The 17,694-nt window shown below is 37.3% G+C and overlaps 1 protein-coding gene across 9 annotated transcripts in view; it reads right to left on the bottom strand.

The window, feature by feature from the left end:
• PHF21A (PHD finger protein 21A) overlaps positions 1-17,694 on the bottom strand; it is a 133,760-nt gene that overhangs the window by 78,651 nt on the left and 37,415 nt on the right. For 5 of the 9 annotated variants that reach the window (XM_074867762.1, XM_074867755.1, XM_074867758.1 and 2 more), the window contains exons 4-5: positions 13,299-13,331; positions 11,093-11,179 (exon numbers count right to left, since the gene is read on the bottom strand). In XM_074867762.1, coding sequence (XP_074723863.1) covers positions 11,093-11,179; positions 13,299-13,331 — 120 coding nt within the window. The remainder of the gene's footprint in view (positions 1-11,092; positions 11,180-13,298; positions 13,332-17,694) is intronic. The other 4 variants (XM_074867763.1, XM_074867760.1, XM_074867764.1 and 1 more) reach the window with 1 other exon arrangement.

The raw sequence follows: 17,694 nt of genomic DNA, 5'->3' as shown, positions 1-17,694 counted from the left end.
TATTGCCTCTGTTCTTGTTAGAAAAATTCAGGTTTAGGGATACAGAGCCTGGCACATTTTTATATTACCGTAATGCACCTTCCTAATGCAAAGGATAAAAGCAAAGCATTTGGCATTAACTACAAAAACACACACACAACAAAACTATCAGCTGTGTTTTTACCTGGTTTATCCAGGAAAAACGTGTTGTAGAGCATCAGTAAGGTAAACCCAGGTAGCATAGCTGTTTCTATTTATTTCCTCTCTTTTAAGTGCTTTAGTTTTATGACTGACATTACATCTCGCAATTTTTGATGACCTCAAAAAAACACTCTGCTTGCAGATCTGTCCAGCTCGCAGGCTAGCTTGCCCGACAGACCATCTTGCTTGCCTGCACTTGGTGTGTCTGCTTGACTCCTGCAGTGCCCAGAGACGTTTGCATTCTAAGTGTTGCTTTCTATGAGTTCTTGAAGAGTTTTCTCATTATAGTTCTCTGTGTAAGTGGAATTTAAAGACCTTCAGATTACTAAGAAGAATAGAGACAAAGGTAAAAATTAAAATGGCTTTATATTAAGTTAACTGGACTTGAGCCATAGGATTCCTTGGATTTTAGAATCTGAATTGATGCTCACTGAGGGCCTGACCCAACACTCCTGTTAACAGGAGATGCACATAGTGATAAAGTCCAAGGTGCAGAGAATATTCAAGTATCCAAAGTGATCTACAAACTCATAATAGCTCCTAAAGATGCAACTTCATATCGTAACTAAAAATCCTCTCAAAAATATCTTTCCATTAACAGATCAAAACTGAATTTGTACTGTCTGCATTTCTCATCTAACTGTATTTTGCTCAAAAATTAAGACCTTTGCAGAAATTTCATTCTTGACTGTTGAAACTCTGTCACATAAATGCTACACAACTACTTGAATGCATTTAAAAGTAATTTGGGAGAAATTATCAAGTCTCTCACCAGTTCTCCATAACGAAAACTGTTATAAACTCCAAATCTATTTTGTGATAGTCATGTCTAAGTGAATATTTAAGGGAAATTAACATACACTAAGTTACATTTAAAGACAAAATCTTTCAAATCATTTCTGTCTGCATCTATAAATATAAATTAGTCTCATGTGCTTTTGAAAAAGAAGCCTAGTATCTGATTAAAATGAATCTTCTGCACTTCAGCACTGTATCATGCACCAAAATCCTTTACACAGTAACTTCCGAGGTTCCTAAAGCTATGTTAAGACCTAAAATTCATTTTTGTCCCAAATGACAGTACCTTGGTAAGTAACCAAATAATAGGGTAGAAGTTCAAAAGAAGAGGATAATATTCAGTTCTCTAAACAACAGAATTATTTGACACTTATATAATACCCATTTCCCCATAAGATATTAAAGCACCACTCCTAGTCTGGTAGCTGAAGAAATTCTAACATTTAGAAAGATTTTGCTGCTTTTCATCGATTTGAAGTGGACCATTTTGATGCACTAAAGCATCCCAATAACTCATTTCTGAAGAGTCTCACTGTATGGAAGAAATACCTATCAAACCAACCTTCAAGTGCAGGATTCTTGCATATTACAGAAGACAAGATGTTCAGAAAGTAGTTCTTACACGGCAGGTAGAACTGAATCTTGGACAGACAGCAAGTCAGTGTTATTTGAAAAAGCATAGAAATTGAAAAGTTTCTTCTGTTTCCAAGTTCCAAACAGAGAACATAGTATCTTTAGGCCACACAATTTTAACTGCCCAGCAGACAAATGTTAGGAGCTTAGCGTTCTGGGCTCCTGTAAAACTGTTTCCCCCAAATGATTTACTCTGAGAATGCGGTATTTCTGTTTCTTGAGATATATGACAAAATTCAGAATGAGTTGGAGAATTCGAGAACATAGTTTTGTCCAAGCTGATGGCTGAAGCATTTGTTACCAGCCCAAAGGTGTGTGTGGAGCTTTTGACACTAAAAAGCTGCTGACAATCAGGCACTTCCACACTGCTCTGGGCTGGCCACAACTCTAAAGGACAAAGCACTGCTCTGAAAAGCTGCCATACTAGAACAAAAATGAAGCAATTTATAAAGAGTGTGCATGGATATGGAGCAAGACTCTACAGGCTTAAATACTGCCAAGTATTCAAATTTTCAGAGGTCTAAAATAAAAGAAGAGCCACTTGCTGTTCTGCAGGATATTAAGCAGCTCTACAGCATACGTCTCAAAAATTCACATCACATATTAGAGTTCCCATGCAATTTTTCTCTGTTTATTTTTAAAGGGAAAATAGGGTAAACAAGTTCTGCCTTCTATAAGCAGTACAAACATCATCACTGAGGTTTTACTTTTTGGGTAAGGAAAAAGCTGGCTCATTTCTCCTTGCTTCATAGGGCAGCCTGGGTCCAACTCTTTTACACACTAGTGTCCATTTACTATGACACACTGTCAACACTTTACTGAGGAAATCTTGAGAAAGAAGAGGGGAAAAAAAAAAGGAATTACAACTACTTAACTGTTACTAACTCACCTCACCTAACCTTGAAGGGATTTTACAAGACAAATAAGAAATGCTCATCACAACTCAAGAGCTTTCTCCCGGCTAGCTTTCAAAAGCCTGCTGGAAGAAGACACTTAGAATTTCTTGCTGTTAAAACAAGAAAGAATAGAAGAATAATTCTTTTCCATAGAACACATTAAATAAATGTTGTAGGGAAAACAGGTAATGAACTCACAGGAGTTGGCTGAAGCCTAACAAGTTTGCTATAGTCAGTAGAGTGAGGGGTGGGCCCTCACAAAGGTGACACAGAATGGTAAGAATTAGGTTCCCTTGTCTGAATTGCCTCCTGGGAAGTACTGTCTCTCCACCTCTCTACTGATCCCCACAGTAACTCAAACTTCATTCCAGCAAAATTTCCATCAAAATTCTACACACGCCACTGCCTAAATCTACCTGTTACTTACAATAAGGGGGGGCGGGGGGAAAGTTGAGAAAGACACCTTGCACATCAATACCAATTTTGACGGATTTAGCATGAACGAGTAAGTAAGAAAAGCTCAGAGAATAATGAACGTAACAAAAAACACACCAAGAAAACCTACACGCTATCAGGCCTCTACCATTACCTATCTTCCCTGACACCCCGTCAGGTGTCTGTGTTAACCAGTTATTGCAATGCAACAGCAGGGGAAAAGTTGCTCTAAAGAGAGTATACACTTTTTGGAGTATCTAAAAGTCAGAACAAGTATTTTAAAAGTTAACCCAGAAATGAGTACAATATTGAAACGGACTATATATAATGCCCACAGATAGAATTCACATTAACTTGACCCACATTTGAAGAAAATAAATCAGTCTTAATTACTTCTATGGGCAGAAAATGCATACCAGGTGTAATTTCAGTGGTTCCTTGTGGCACCCAATGTGGGGCAGAGCAATGTGAGAAGATAAGGATAGTGATTGGGAGAGGTAACAGGCAAAACGCGGACTGAACCCTGTTACTGGGATGATCATGGGAGTTTCTGTCGTAATTGTGGTAGAGGGACGAGGGGTGGGTTTTGCATCGGTATTGTGATAATGTTACTTTTATTTTAATGTGGGGAAGCTTTTGGTTTGTTTTTGTGCTGATGTGAGTCAAGTGTGCAAATATGGACTTGTGCAATTAATGGGGATTTTAATGACAATTATTAAATATGTGACTCGCGTAAGGCGAGGGGTGGAAGACACCAATGTTTCCTAAGAATGAAGACTGCATTCTCTTCCTACAACAGTGTCAATATAGAAAAGAAAGCACAGAGATTTAGTGAAACCCCATTAAGGGCATTCTTACCTTTTAACTCTTAAGGTTTGTTCTCTCTTTAACCTCTTCAAGGCCCAAGCCTATCACAGTCTCCACAATAAAATGAGAAAAAAACCTCACAGTGAGCAATAAGGGCAGATAACATTTATTCAAATAGAAAAGTCAACCTCTAAAATAAACTTTTTTGTACATGCATTTGGCCCTCTCATGCTTCCTTAGTATGTCATCTTCCCTCTAAATCACTTCCAGAAAGGCATATTTCCTCTTTATTTGTCAGTGTTCACCACAAAGGACCACCAGCCCACCTGCAAAGGCCAGTACAATTAAGAGAAACCAATTCCAAACTGGCACTATAGAAGCAATGCAATATATTACATTCACCTCAGTTCTTTTCAAAAATAAGGATGAGGAGCTGAACTAAATGGTTCCACAATGCACTGTGAGGGTGTAACATGTAACCCACCAATGGAAAATTGCCACCTAACGCTGACTACCCTAGTTAGTCTTGTTTTTTGCATAGTACCATTAAATAAGATAATCTTCACTAATAAAATATTTTAGGCCATCGCTGTACTACATTCAGTCACTCAGTGCAAAAAAAGCACAATCTCAGGAAGTGGCTTATTTTCAAATCAAGTACTAGGCACCAGAGAACAAACAGCAAAACCAAGTTTTTGCCTGTATTCTAAGCATTAGACATGCTGTCTTTCACACTTCTCCCTTCGAAAATTCAACACATTTTCAGAATAGCTGGGGACCAACCAACTCCAATAGGAGCTAAAGATCCATAAGGCTCTGAAAAGCAGATCCCTGGATTTGATTCCCCTTCTAAAACATTTGGATAAATCAAAACACTGTTTCTGTGGCCATGAGGTTGTTCTTCTAAGGCATGCAGAACAGAGCAGAATGGGCTATTTAATCCTTTTTCACTTCTAAAAATTCATTAGTAGATTTAATCCCTTTTCCCAGCCTCCAACTAAGATGCCTTTAAGGGTGCTATACAAAACATCTGAAACCTCAGTTATCACAATCTGATGTTTTGCCTGTCTTTCCTCCAAGTATAAAAGGGAAAAGGGAATAGTAGGCCTTGAAATAACTACCGATGTGTGTGGTTATCCAGCAAGTCAAAACATGCAGGAGCACCTAATAACCAGCTCTCACCATCAGTAGGGGATTTTCAAGGAAATACTGTAGTTTAACTGCCCATTTTCTGTCTACAATGTTGATTTTCAAGCAGGGCAGGCTATTTTGGAGTTATGCCCTCCTGGCTTCTATGAAGATGAAAGATGTATTCAACTAGGTTCAATTAAAAAAGTTCTCCAGCTGCATCCAAATTTGGCTAAAATACAGCATGAACTCAAAAATTAAAAGTTGAGCCAGAAAATCAGTGCTAAAGGAAGGGTAGCAGGGGGAAGGTGCGAAGGGCTTTTCTTCTTTTTAATGACATCATAAAATGGTCACTTGCATTTCCTAAATTAAGTTACTCTGGTGCTAATGTACATTAGATATGCAAAAATTAAGTTCACAAACCAACACTGAGAAGTCTAGGTGGAGCTACATTAAGAGAAGAATGAGAAATCCAAGTTTAGATGCCAGTATGGGTTTAATCATGATTTAAGCATTACAAAAGGTCTGAGAAAGCTTAGCAATATTTCAGTTACATGCAAATGATTATAACATCAGTTTTGCAGAAGAGTTCAGGGCAAAAGAGGCAGCAGGGAGAGACGCATGTACTCTGCCTATCTACAATCATCTGTACAACATTCAAAATTTGCTTCAGCCACTATATCTTGAGAATATGGAAGATGATAACTTAATGAGAAGTCATTATATTCACATTTTCACACAATATTTGGATGCAAATTAAATAAATACCAAAGATTAAAATAGTAAGTTCATGCAGATTTCTCAAACAAACATTCACCTTCTGAACAGGTGCTGTTCACACTGATCAGAGGGTTCAAAAAGGTCCAACAATTCACAGAGGCAGTTAACTTCTCCTTACATCCTGATAGACCAGTATCTTTTCGACAGGAAAAATGAGTGACTAATTCAAATTGCCTAAGAAAGAAATCTACAAATAGTCAGTTATGGGAGGAGGCAGAGCTAAGTGTATCACTACAGGGTTGCATTATTAAACCAAACTCTGGGAGGGTGCAAAATTATTTGTCATATATTTTAAGACTGCTTTATAAACAGTTGGCATAAATGGATGCTTGCAGTTACATGAAAATTAGCATATCTTTATCATTCATGCCATTTACTTAAAAAAGATAGGTAGTACATACAGTTCCGGATAAACAACTGGAACTGAAACTAAGCATCACCTGCCTCAAGTTGTTAGTTACTACACATTTATATGGCATATTTGCACACTTCCTCCATTACTGACAGAATAACTGGCATTTTAATATGCCCTTGATGGATCTTGGGGAAAGGAGGGATTAGAAACTCCAGACAAAACTGGCAGGAAAAGTGAGTGACTTCATTATTTATTTTCAGATTTTGAGCCCTAAAGTTCTCATGGTATTTATTAGGTGTATCTACAACACACAGGCATATCTTGCCTACCTTCTTATGCAGAAGCATTTCGAAGCACTCTTTTTTGCCTGTTAACTGTACCCAGTTTTGCACTTACTTTCCTCTCACCATAACACCTCCTTTCCTCTTTACAGAATATGATGGAACACGTTTCGGGTACAATTTTCTGATAATGTGTTCAAAAAGCCTCCATAAAGATTCACCTTTACTATGATTGACAAGCGTTCAAGAAGAACAGTCTCACAGGATGAATTTATGCACATTACCAATCTTTTCATTACTCAGTTATGGTACCTGTAATAAATATAGCAACATTAATGCTAAAACCTATTCCTGACAGTTTTTGAAGACTTAAATAACAAGTTTCCTTTGTCAGTCTAAACCACACGTTTACATTTGTTCAACTATACAAAACCATAGTTAAATTACACTACTATTCTTTAAATCCCCCCCAATCCCCTTTCCCATTACTTGCTATTTAGTGGCAAGGTTAAAACGAGACTCACTCTGAACATACACGATTTAGAATAACCTCAACTACTTCAATTTGCTGTAAGCTTTAAATACAAGCAAAAGTCACTAGATTTACCTATAATAGAGATAATCTTGTTTTTATAGTGTGCATTTTTTCTGATTATATTCTAGTTTCACCTGCTCTTCACAGTAAAGTATGTTAAACTTTTTCCCCCACAAAAAATAAAACCACAAGTATCCCTATGCTAACAACTATGTTTGAGTACTTTTTCCTACAAGTGTATACAGCTCTTGAGAAATCAAAGTAACAAAGGGATCCACACTTTATTCTTTCCATGTCAAAGGCAAATGTATTACAAGTCTAGTTTTCACAAGACTGTTTTCTTGAAGATTCAATTAATTTCACTGCAACTACAATAAGAGACATTTTCATTTTATTTTCAAATATAGCAGAAAGAGCCATGCAATTTCTTTACTATATGCTTATCACCATCACCTTTTCACCATAAGGTCAAAAGACTCTTTCTGTAAGCTTTCTTCCACATTTAAGAGAGAATGTTGCTCCAACTTTTCCAAGAAATTGTGATAAGAACAGGTGTAGAAATTCCTCTGTATCTGACAATTTGACATGACATTCCTAAAAAGCATTTGTTTGCTGCCCGCTTCTTTACGTTTCTTTAGTCAAATAAGCATGACCTTTTCCCCGTCACTGGAAAAAAGTAGTATTATGATACATACTCAATTATGATATATCTGCAAGATCATATTATAATTTTTTAATTAACTATGGAGGGAAAGAAGCAGAAAAAAGGTGTTACTTCAACATTACATCCCTCCTGCTCCTTTATGTTGGCCCTGATCTACCTCAGTCTTTCACTAGCGTCACTGGTAACAATCTCCACCCCACCTCCCCAAAGTACACACTGGTAAACTTCCTCGTGGAAAAACTCAAGAACACATTCTTCATGTTTTTTATTGTAAGGTGTCTATTTAAAACAGACAAAAGCTGAGTAGCGATAGGTGAGGGTAAAAGTCTACAAAAGAGAATGCCAAAGGAAGACACTATCATAGAATACAAAGTGAAAGAAAGTGTGCTAAGACTACAGCTTTCTTACAAAGATGTGAAAATGTAATAAAAAAAAAACAGTGCTACACAGCAAGAATTAATTCGTACTTACAACCCAAGCTTAGATTCGGCAATTAAAATTGTTTTGCAAAAGTTACTCTTGACTTCTTTTTATTGAAGAGAGGGGTGGGGGAAGAAAGAGGAAGCCAGTTTTAAAACCAGTGCATTCAGGGTTTCCGAACTGCAGCACTCACAGTTATAGCTGAGGAGCAAGACAGTTAAACTGAATTCACATTATGGCCCATAGATTAGAAAAATAAGGTAAGCACAGTTTAGAACTCCATGGTAATAACATAAGACGACTAGCAGAGGAAAATAATAGTCTGAAGGATTCAAGTTTACTGCCCTCTAAGTGCAAATTATCTTCAAATAAGTTTCTTCCCTTTTTGAAGTTTTTCTTCCACGTGATAACGCAATCAGCATACATTGCTCCGTCATCTCTCAGGTGAAAAAAAATCAAAGCGTTTATTTTCACCTCTTTCACATTTTCAAAAAACATATGAATATATGACATACCTTAAGCTGTAAAAGTTCAACCTCACATCAGCTAACAAATGTCTTTAGGTTTAAGTCTGCACGCTGCACAGCCTACTTGCTTTCTTTTTGTACTTTGCCAGATCTCTTCAATTTCACAAACTTCTGAACAGAGCTGTCATTATTAATTCTCAGCAAGAAACCTAGGCCACTATGAATCACTGCAGCGACTGGCAGCAAGTGTCGGCACTACTCTCACAATGCTTCAGAAATGGAGAAAAGTCTTAAAGCAGCTAAAAGCTTTTAGCTAACCTACCACTGACTTGGTTCTTGCACAAGTCCTCATGCAAGTTCATTAAATAAGAGAGCAAAGAAAAAGGGTAAGTTAGGCTGACATAATATTTCAGAAGCCAGAAATATTTGCAGTATTCTGCCTCTCTAACACCAGGGTCTCAGCTCCACACCATTGTCTCCAAGTAGGGACACCACACAAGCTGGAACTTTTGTTTTTCACACTTCATTAAAAGCTTATCAAACAGTGACAATTATGCCTCCCATAACTGTCCACAGTTAGGCCCTCGGAGTTTATTCATCAGATAGACATCAAGATTACTTACTCACTCTAAACAAGAGTACAGATAACACATCGCACTCCTCCTTAAGAAATGTACTGCATGATGTAAAGCATTTATTTACTATGCAAAACTGCACATTTCTCCATGCTGTGTGAAAATTACATTGTTGGATAATATTCTCCCCATAAAACAACTGATAATAATTATTTTTCCTAAAGAAAAATTAAAGAGAACAGAAAAAAGGGCTTTGTTGTAGTCTCTAAAATACTGCTCAACTCTGCATTGCTAAGCCACGGATGTTGAACACAACAGATTCCTACCAATAAGAGAGAGTGAGCATTTCCCTGCACTGTAAAGTTGTGGGGTTTTTTTTTCCTAGAACTCACATTTGCCATGACCATTGCATTTTAGCAGCCATACTACTTTAACAACACTATCATCTGGGACACTGGCAGCTCTGTGGTCCAGTAGTAGATACAACAAAATATTTAAACTTCAGCAATCATAGAGAAGTTCACTGTTCTATTTCAAACCCATAAAAATACAAAGAAGGAAACTGGACCTGTGACTTCATATTGACTGTATTTGCTGTGTGGTGGAAGTTAAGTCAGAAACTTATTTTTCAAAGTCTTTTGGACACTTAGCCCACATCCATGGCATGAACAAGTGCACTTTAGTACTCTGAGCTGTAATTTTCAGCAGAAAAGATACAGCTGCATTTCTGGTGATGTTAGTATAGACCACTCTGTACCGTAACTTTAAAGGGTTATGAATCCAAATTTAAGTTACAATAAGATATAATTACTTCTTTCTTACCTTCCACTCGCTATCTCACTGCCTATCCCTGCTGATCATGTGACCTGGTAGTCAACATGACTTGCTTCGTGGCATCAAGGCAAGCTAATTTTGAAATTACCATGGGCCTCCAGAGCTTACCAGAGAATTCTGAAGCTGCTTGCTGTGAGACATAGCCACATGCAGAGGCTCATGCTGGTTTTAGAGAATAAATCACCTTCAAGAGAGGCATGCCATCACATCAGCAAAACCTCAGTTTTTGTTGAATTAGTATTCTCATTAAAAAATCATTTTCTTTATTATCCTTACATGTTCCTTCCTAGACTCACTGTTCCACTACTAAAACATACTATAATTTTTAGTAAACAAAATTTCTAGATTAATGTCAATCACTGTCTGCCCGTGTCCTCAGGAAAGGTAATTCTCAGCATACACGCAGATAACAGATGAATGCAGGTATCGAGATGTGACACCGATGCAGAACTATATTCTTATCTATGCACATGTTCTACCAAGTTTCCCCTCTTCAAAGGTGTCATCTGTTGACCTACCTTGGTTCCATTATTGACACAATAGCAATAGAATTAAGGGACTGCTTAAGTCAGTTTAGTTTGGGGGCAGGGGGGAGAATTGTCTATGAGGATTTTTTGTGTGTGTTGCTCTAAAACAAAAACATAAGTGAGAACAAGTTTTGTAGATCTCTCAGCATTACTTATTTTTCTTCTAGTTACCTACAAGATGCATCTTCAAGTTCCACAATATTTTTGTTAAGCATTCAGTTGTAATTATTACTCATACTTTAGACCTGTCAAAGAGAATTCCTACTAAATGGCAAATGCAAGACAATTGTGGTGTAATTTATCATGGTAAAGACACACAACTAATTTCCAGATTGTCTATTAGGTACCCATAACTGACATGAATTTAGTTGGTCTAGACACAAAGAAAAATTCCAGCATACTCATCCATATGTAGGGTGTGGACCAACTAAGACAAAAATCTAAAGATTTGCCTAAACCAGAATGGTCTGGTTTAGAATAAGTTTCAAGATAATAATAAAGGAAGTGACAAAATTCATTCATTTTCCCAGTTCCCTTAATATAAAACATTAGTTTCAACACGAGAGAAATTGTTATAGCTTTCACTGATTACACTATTTGCTTGTTTGATAGACTTGCAATAACTCATCCTATCTTTTGCTGAGAAATCAAATAAAAACCCAAAATGTCTGGTTGCCCACACTTATTTTGCACTTAAAAATTTAGCAGCTCTCTTGGAAGCTGGGAAAAGAGACATCTTTAGAATGAGGTGTTAAAAATATATCTCTGTTTCCCTACCTGTTTCTCACTCAGAGCTGTGATTTTGGCTTGAAGTTCATGAAGCTGTTTCTTCAAATCAGCGTTCTGATTAGAAAGAAAAAATATCTGTGAGAAAGATATTCCATTTGTTAACATAGAGTAGTAGCAGGAAGGTGGGTTTTTTTTTTCTTTGTTTGTTGGTTTGTTTTTTTTGCATAGTGTTTGCACTACAAATACAGCACCTCTGGATGTACAGCCAATAAAATTCAAGAGGCTCAACAAAGCCTTACTTAAGTCACTGAGTCCAACAACAACAGAGGACCTTTCTAGCACTCAGACAACCCAGTTTGGAATGAAGATTTCATTAAAACATCCATTAGTGCTTACTGCATTATAAAGCGCATTTGCACATTTCATCAAGCTTACAAATTAAACAAGAAATGTCCGTTCATATGTAATACAACAGTATCATATTGTATACAATAGCATGCTATGGTATGTTACCTAAAGCATTCTCACCTATGCTACTTATGTAAAGACATTATCATACATTTGACTGTGGAGAGCAAACATAACCATTAAATCTTAATTGACAGATGTTAAATGAAGGCAAACAGATATCTGAGTCTTCTTTTCTATGTATGTTTATGCCTTAGACTGTATTTAAGAGAATTACATTTGCGTTAGCATGTGATTTGCATCAGCACTTTGCTTACAATAGCACTTTAAGATTTGAAAGCTGTAAGCATCACTATAAAGACACAGTCAGAAAACAGTTTTTTACCAGGGCTATTTTTTTCCCACTTAAAAAAATCTGTCCTCAGTTTAAAGACTATGAAGCTCTGCAGAAACGTGACAGGGAAGCAATCTTCCCTGCATTTTTCTCTCTTTCCACTTTTTTTGTTCTCATTTGTGTTGCAAACTCTTTACACTAGATTACGCAGGCTTGCTGTGCCACACGGAAAAATTAAAACACAGGACTAATATCATTACAGGAGCTTCACGCTCAGGACAACGTCCCTATTTTTATATTCCTCCATATAATTTTGAAATGCATTGCACTATCAGCTTGTAAATAGTCTTGTCCAATATACACAGAATTTTAGCAAAACCAGATATTGAGCAGTCATCCTCCCTTCTTCTAGATTCCACTTAACAATCTGGGATAAAAATGCAGTAAGAGCATTGGAAGCAGGGACCAGGTTTTCTCTTTCTGGGTCCAGAACCTTTGCATGGCTGCTTGCAGCACGACCTGGCTTTCAGCAGATACGAACTGAAAGCAAACTGCTCTGCAGGGTAATCATTAGCAGGCTTGCCCAACAGGTAAAAGTAGCAGCCCATACCCAAATCCCGTCAGAATAAGGAAGCTCTAGAAAGCAGAGTTTCCAATACTACCCTACTTCCTGCTTATCCCTCCCCATCAGGGGTCTAACTACTTGACTGTTACAAAAAGCTGCCTTCCCAACACACTGAGCTCAGAAAAATATATGCTCAGAATATTACATGGCATTCAGTATTGTATGGGGATGGGAGCACTTAATAGCAAGCCTCAAGTGAGCTGCCTTTACCCCTCTACTCAACATTTCAGACTGGTTAGAGAACTCCACAGAACTCCCCATTCAGCACACACACGGAGTGCTTAACTGCTGTACAAGATAACCCAGTCTCCTTACAAGGTCATTGGGAAAGGGATGACTTGTGCTGTCTACGCAAGGAGTCTAGTTATCCAACTTCAGTAGCTCTGAAACATCCTAGAGCCAAGTGCCTACTTTTTAGACACTACAGTGCTAAAATTGGATACCTAGGACAGGCAATCTGAACACAGCCTTAAACTACATTCTTTATTTGGATAAAATTTCTTGGATGGGACACCCTATCTCTTCTTGTACAACTGCGAACCTTCTCACACTCAAAAAAGAAAAAAGCAAATTCTAGTAATAACAGATTTTATAAAAAGCAGCTTCCAGTAGAATCAGAAACTTACTGCATCTTTGAACTGCACCATAGACCACAAGAGTCACAGGATTAAACTATTAAGAATATGAGGCAAAAGGCTCCATAAAGGCAAAAGTTTTGGTTTTTAAATCTAAGTCCTTGTTTAAAGACTTGTTCACAATAGTTTTCTTCTAAACACTGTGTTAGCAAGGAAGAACATGATCAAGAAATATCTAACATACCCAAGCTTCATGCATTGTTATTTCCTGTATTTTTAAAGGTAAATAATGCAATATGAAAATAAAGTTACCTGTGGATCTTGCTTCATTTGGGCAACCAATTTCTGGGAAAAAAAAAGATGCAACAATACAATGAAGATTTTCATTATGGATCTTGTTGAACAGTTTAAAATTCGACATTTCTGAAGAACCTTTGTGAAAGCAAAATATTCAGTTTACAGCATTTCAATGGCAAGCCCTGGAATCCAGTATTATATAATTTCCAATCCCATTCTCATTAATATAGTAAAACTACCACCACCAAGCCACCACTTTTGCTCATTCTCCTAAAACAGCTCTTGAACAAGTGAAGCCTGTTAAGGACAATTTAAGGCAGCTGGGGAAAATAATCTAATCGCTGTGTCTCCTCTAGAACTGCTGCCTTCTTTGCCTGCAGTCACAAGAAACACAAATCACAGATAACCACTGTGGGCACAAAAGCTGTTTGTATATTCAAGAGCAGAATGTTTCAAGTACTAAGGGTCCGCCTGTGTGCTGGCTTGGCTGGTACCACATGGAAGACCCATGTTCAGAAATATCTTTGCCACTTTTCTCCCTCAGAGAGAGATTGAGACCATTGTAGAAGAGATGCCCTCCACATCCAAGGAAAAAACAGACAGATGGTTACCATTCACTATTCTTCCTCCTTCACTTCCCTCAGGCAGCTGCAGGAGAATGCTGTCTATTGCTAAGCAAGGAAAAAGTTACCAGGCTGTCACCAAAGAAAACCAGAGCCCAGAATGAAGAGGCAATGTAAACAAAAAATTCCCAATTTTTTTTTTTTTTAGTTGCAGCCATGTTTATTCATCACATCACCACATCCCTTCCACACATGCAAAGAACAATGTAAAGGCTGTACTTCCTTGCCCATTTGCTCATCAGAATCAGGAAAAGGAGTAAGAAACAGAAGGACAAAACAACAAGAGAAATACATGTTTCATTCCACCTGCATTGATACCACTCAGAATTCAGACTTTGTCAAGTAATTCTCTTTAAAAGTTTATTTCACGTCCTAAAAATGGTATTAATCCAAAAAAAAGCATAACACAAAGATAATTCCGCATCAGACCACACGTTTACCTGCTGCATTTTCCTTCTAGTACTAGCCAATAGAAGAGCATCAGAATGATGTCTATGCTGGACAAGCATGGAGCGTTATCTGCCATCTTTCAGAAATTTGCATCTCTGTTGTTTTCAAAGATTGTATCTTAGGTTTAATAGCTAGTAACACACTTTTTCCCCCCATTAATCTACCAAAATTACTTTTTGAACCGAGGAACACACTCAAGGTTCTGTGACAATAAGTTCCAAAGTTTAACTACAGGACTCTTTCATAAAAGGACCTCCTTCTTCTTTTGAATCTGCCTCCTGATAATGCAAGCATGAGAAGCAAGTAAGATTATGGAAAACCAGTATTGACTTGAGTCAAAAGGAGTTGGAAGTTAGGCTTGATGATCCTTACAGGTCTCTTCCAACTCGAGAGATCTATGATTCTGGCCGTTTCTCTATTCATCATCTTCCTACATCTTTTTCACACCACATATTCCCCCATCGGTCATCGCTTCTTCACATTGAAAGTCTCCTCACGTGCAAATCATTCCATTGCTTTGTTCACTCTTAGCACTCTTCCCTGTACTCCTCTAGTTCATCTCTATCATCTGGAGACAAAGTTTAAAACTGCACACAACATTCAAGTATTCTGTACTGCAAGAACCCTTCCGCAATGCTAACAGCTAATTCACAGCCTGCTATTGCAGATGTAAAACTGTGACTGTTTTTCCAAAGTGCATCACTTGGCATTTATCTACACTGAATATTATTGTTTCGTCATGCTGCCATTCGGTTTCACAGAGCTAAGGTGCTATGTTACCCTTTTGCTTACATGCTTAGCTAATTTTTCATCGGTGCTTTCTGCCACATCAGAGTTTGACAAGCAACAAATCTGTTATTTTTTATATTAAGTGCTTGTACAGACTCAGTCATAAGACAATACAGTCAGTGACTTAAACTGTTCATAAAGTATTGCTAAATTTATGGATCACATAATATTGCATCATCCAATCATAAGAAAAAGTTCTTTTGCACTGACCCCAAATGCAAGCTAAATTTAAGACATTTTAAAGCCTACTGAGCTTTTTGCTATGAAATGAGAGAAGGAAAAGGATGTTTTAGGTTCTTTCCACACATCAGCTCAAGGAGTCATCCATGAATCCAACCCTTCTGTGAGAATAGCTAAATATAACTCCTTAACACCTCTTGTGATCAAAACTAGGAAGAGCACACTGTTTCAAAACAACCTTAATTAAGACAACACAGTAGCAGAATGAACTACTTGGATTTGATGCATCTCTTCTCAGGACGAGCAATATAGCTTTAACATGGAAGATATTTGAATATTCAAGTTGTACTCTGATACAGCAAGTGAACTGGTCAGACTTCATTTATGGAGGATCCTGCAATCATCAAAATGAAAAAAAGAAAAAAAAAAAAGAAAAGAAAAGAGTAGCCTAAACAGCTAAACACCTCCTTTGGGTCCTTACTGATAGTTTAAGATACACTTTGCCAAAGCATCAGCATCAAAGCTTCAGACAGAGTTCTGGGGATGAACTGGAATAGGCAGGAAACAAGGAGCTATTCTACAAACAAAAATCCAGTCACATACTGAGCGACCCTTTCTACAGCTATGGAAGCAGTCACAGGGAACATGCTGCATCAGGAAGCTGGGAGGCTTTGCTCAGTGCAGAGCTGAACTCTCTACACTCATCACAGACACCTGTCCACCACTTATAAGGGGACAACAAACTATGACTGTATGAGCATTGGCAAGGTTTTTTAGAGAGTCCTCAGGAAAAGAAATATTAGATAAGATGACAAGTGAGACAATTCTCCGCAAATCCTGAGCGCTGTCAAAAGAAGGGTTCTCTCGAATCTCTAAGTTACTGAATTCAAAGATATACAAAACAGTTCAAGCATTTCATTTGAAGATTTTTTTTTTGTGACAAAACCAGTTTCATTTCTGTCAGTGGCCATTTGACAAGCACAGCAGTAACCACTTGTGCACAGTTCAAGAAGAGTTTACTGAAGCATCCAACACACTGCTGCAAGTGTTATTTTCCATTGTAAAGACTTGTTCTTAGCCTTAATTATGAGAATATACAGTATCTTGGAAAAAAAAAAAAAGACAGTCCTCTGATATAATGGCTTGTCTAGTTTCACCAACTAAAATCAAATTTAATTGAAGCTGATTTTCAGTGCAGAGCTCACTTTTAATGAGGATTGGGCAAATCTAAGGCAAACAAGGTCAAAAAAACCTTTAAGTTGCTTTTTTTTTTAAAAAAAGTCTTTTTGGACACTTTCCAGTCTTCATCCCTGTTCATCATCATCATTATTATGAACAGATGCTAAAGATTATTCAAAATTCAGAGTCTTAAAAATTTTGGTTAGCTTAGGCATAAAGGGGAATGAAGATACATACAAGAGGTAAATGCTGCTATACAAACACGAGTGTGACTAGCATTCTGATCACCACACAGCAGATAGTACTTAAAAAAAAAAAAAAAACAAACTTACTGGCCTTAAACATTTTAATACCTGCAGCAAAATGCCATGGGTCATGTCTGAATTTCTTTACGCCCATAACAAAAATTCATTGAAGTTTTGAATGCAAGGGCCTTGGACTTTCTGAGGAGAGCTAAATACTTCTCTGTAGTTCTGGAAATTCATCTTTAGCTTTTCCAAGTTTTTCTCCCTAGCTGGAAGTTGTATTTTGTCAAAGAAGACATAGCTTCATTTTACTAATCCACCCATTCAAGTTCCTGCACTATGCTCATCGCTGCAGCAACTACTGAACAAGTAATCTAGAAGACTTATTTAGACAAGTCACCAGGTAATTTGAAAACATTTTCCAAATGTTGTATGATGGGTTATACTGATCAGTGTAACCTATCATATATTTCTTTTATCCACTGTGTAACAGTTGTGAGTTTCAGATATCCAACAGAAATACTTGGAGAACTATCTAGAAAAGGTCTCATTGACAAATTTAACATTTCAAGTTGGCAGCTACTCTGTTTATGGCTGTAACAATTTTGTTCCAAGAATTAACACGCATATGTCCTCTTACATTTGCTAAATTAGGTTTTATTATTATTATTTTTAATATTTCTCATTTGTATTGTAACAGAATGGCAAACTGCAACTCTACTGCTATATAGTATCAAACAGGCTACCAGTAAAAAGACCCAGCATGTAAAAATTTCTGAGCCCAAGCACTACAATGTTTTGGTTAGCAAAACTATACAATTACAGGTTTAGAAGGTACTAAAGTAGAATACACTCTGAAAGCACCAGATGAGACTATGCAGCACTACACACATTTTGCTTGAAAGTTCCTCCACCATACTCTTCCATTCCAAATTGGCTTCAGAA

This window comes from Strix uralensis, chromosome 4, assembly GCF_047716275.1.
Source record: "Strix uralensis isolate ZFMK-TIS-50842 chromosome 4, bStrUra1, whole genome shotgun sequence".
Classification (NCBI taxonomy): domain Eukaryota; kingdom Metazoa; phylum Chordata; class Aves; order Strigiformes; family Strigidae; genus Strix; species Strix uralensis.
This window is presented reverse-complemented; position numbering and strand designations above follow the sequence as displayed.